This window comes from Glycine max, chromosome 6 (genome assembly GCF_000004515.6).
Source record: "Glycine max cultivar Williams 82 chromosome 6, Glycine_max_v4.0, whole genome shotgun sequence".
In the NCBI taxonomy this organism is placed as follows: domain Eukaryota; kingdom Viridiplantae; phylum Streptophyta; class Magnoliopsida; order Fabales; family Fabaceae; genus Glycine; species Glycine max.
This window is the reverse complement of record NC_038242.2, coordinates 10601228-10604105: the sequence shown is the minus strand read 5'-3', so window position 1 is coordinate 10604105 and position 2878 is coordinate 10601228. Positions and strand designations below refer to the sequence as shown.

Sequence of the window (2878 nt, the reverse complement as noted above, 5' to 3'; positions counted from 1 at the left end):
TTACATATTACATATACATAACAGGTATGCTTATGCTTAAGCTCTCTCTGCAGTCTGCAACTTTCACAGTTATCAAGTGTGGATAAAATAAAAACAAGAAGCTAAAAAATCCCACGTCCTTCCAGAGAAAGAAGAAGGGACAAAAACGAAACCGAAAACGAAAAAAACGTGAACTTTTTTTGTTTTTTTATTCAATTTTGAGAGAGAGAAAAAAAGTATTGAGAAATTGGATGATTCAATAGGCCATGCACTTGAAGCCGCTGCAGACCCACAACCAGATGACGAAGAGAACCGCGCAGACGAACAAGTCAAGGATGAGGAGGACCCACACGTGTTTCTTCCACACGTGTTTGGCCTTGTTGCTGTGGTTGTAGTTGAGAGGCTGGTGGTGGGGCTTGAGCGAAACGACGTCGTCGGAGACGTCGAGCGTGCCAGGCGCGTCGTTAGGCCTTTTCTTTTTCTTCAAGCCCTGAGGTGGAGGGTTCAGAGGAGGAGGAGGAGGAGGAGGAGAGGCTTGTAGCTGATGGTGGTGGTGGTGGTGGTGGTGGTGAAGCGCGTTTTGGAAGATGGAGGTGAATTGGGATTGGAAAGAGAGAGGGGCAAAATGGTGATTATTGTTGGAAGAGGGTGGTAGGGTTTGGCGGAAGGAGGATCTGATGCAGTGGAGGAAAGGGAGGGTTTGGGATTTGAGGAGAGAGTGGTGGGAGATGGCGAAGAAGACGAAGGGAGGGTCGATGAGGAAGGTGTAGGTGCGGTTATGGACGGTGTGGGAGAAGAGGGTGTGGTTGGGAGGGGCTTGGGCCACGCATTGGGCTGCTAAGGCCTCCATGTTAGGCTCCTTCTCGCTCTGGTGCTGCCCCAGGATCGTCTCCGATCGAGCAATGCACGCGTAGTGGATCAATTCTGGATTCGAAATCATTGCTTCTTTCTTCAATGGCATTGGGATTAGGGATTAGGGATTTGAGGGGATCATTGTTATTCTGTAGAAGATTATTGATTAGGGTTTTGGTTTTGGCATGGAAGGAAGGAAGGAAGGAAGGATTTGGATTGGAATGATGAAAAATGAAAGAAAGGGTGGCGACGCGATGGGATTGGCTGCGCACCGCGCCCAACCACAACCCGAACGAAACTGTCCCTCTCTTTAAGTCCAAATTACCAACTTGTCCTCCTGTCTCTTCTTTCTTTCTACTATTGCCCCCAACCCATTCTCTTGTTCTCGCCTTTCTCTTTTTTACGCCTTTTTCTCTCATGTGTTTATCTCTTTAAAACTGTTAAATAAATCAATCAACCAGGCAAACATGACGATTCCATGAGTGAATAAAAATCTACTACTATCAATCATTATTCTCTTCTAAAGTTATCACTTTTTAAAATTACTACTAGTATAAGAAAAGTGATTTCACTTTTTTCATTTTGTTAGCTTTATTTATTTATAACTAACTAATATTTTAGTTTGTATAACTTGGAGGATAAACATTTATTTTTATAGAATTGTAATTCATAGTAAATACATATTTTTATATATGTATATTATATTTTAAGTTTCTAATAAATAATTTATAGTGTCATAGAAGGATTTTTTAATTATTTTTTAAAATAATATTAAATTCTATTTAAAATAAATAAAAAAGGATAACTTTAGAAGATATACTCAGTTAAGAAAATCAAGTCTAACAAAAATGAAACACATTGAGATGTTCCATAATTTTTTTGAATGAATTGTTAAATTAAATTAGGAATTATAAGGTTGATTTGATGATTGAAGGGATGAAAGAGAGTGAGAGATGGTAGGCATTTTCACTAACAAATTAACAACTTGATCTTAAAAAAATAATTTTTTAAATTAAATTAAATTATAATTAAGAACTATATTTAAAAGAAATAAAATAAAACTAACATTATGTTATATTTTTTATATGAGTCAAAGAACCTGTACTTTATATGTTTTTTTAAAACGATAATTCAACAAAAAATAGCACATTATATTTATTTTACTGCAACATATTATATTAAAAACCTCTTATCCTACATAAGTAATTCTTAAAAAAATTCATATTTCTATATTGTTCAATAACCATCATAAATTATAGCATTTGACTCCTAAGACTGTAATGTATCCTCCTTTGAGTCCTTCCCCCACAAGTTTCTGTTATTTAGACCAGTTATAAAACTAGTATTCGATATAATATTTCATTAAACTTAAAATTCTTTACTCCTTTTGAAGGATATATTCTATCAAAAAGTATACCTTAATCGCCAAATGAATTAGACAAAAGTAACCGAAAAATTACTAGGTTGCAGGCCACCAGGGAGTTGCCTTAACAATCTAACGCAAAAGTGGGTGGGTCAGTCACTGGCTCTGGATATCAAAGAGATGCATGCACAAGACAAAGATTGACGCATCTTGCAAATTGTGTCGGTCATTTTTCATACTTTTTAAGTTTTAACCCATGCTAATAAACAGCTATGGATTTTTAAGAAATCCGAATGTGGCACATGACCAGTTCTAGAACTCTTTTCCAGTACAAAAAGCAATAACTATGCATCACAATTGATTATCCATTTGCCCTTTGTACGGTAAAAAAAGCTTCTAATAGCATTTAATAATATTATTGGCATAGTTACAAAGTGGAGTTTCAATCTGTGTAAAGAAATTTCACGAGGACCTCCTAGCTGAGTTTATGTACCCTATCATATCATCAAAAGAGTACAGGCTCAAGACGGGTGAGATATATATATATATATATATATATATATATATGTGTGTGTGTGTGTGTGTGTGTGTGTGTGTGTGTGTGTGTGTGTGTGTGTGTGTGTGTGTGTGTGTGTGTGTGTGTGTGTGTGCATTCCTAAAATAAATTGTGTTTCTTAATAAAAT

General features: G+C 36.3%; 2 protein-coding genes across 2 annotated transcripts in view; both read right to left on the bottom strand.

The window, feature by feature from the left end:
• Positions 1 to 165: 165 nt before the first annotated feature.
• Positions 166 to 1234, bottom strand: LOC100780306 (phytolongin Phyl2.2). Its single transcript, XM_003526670.5, has one exon. The coding sequence runs from the start codon at positions 938 to 940 to the stop codon at positions 236 to 238; it is 705 nt and encodes a 234-aa protein (XP_003526718.1). The 5' UTR covers positions 941 to 1234; the 3' UTR covers positions 166 to 235.
• Positions 1235 to 2100: 866 nt separating this feature from the next.
• LOC100814548 (soluble starch synthase 1, chloroplastic/amyloplastic) overlaps positions 2101 to 2878 on the bottom strand; it is an 8861-nt gene continuing 8083 nt past the window's right edge. The window contains exon 16 of the mRNA XM_003527938.4: positions 2101 to 2146. Within this exon, the coding sequence (XP_003527986.1) occupies positions 2101 to 2146 (46 nt within the window). The remainder of the gene's footprint in view (positions 2147 to 2878) is intronic.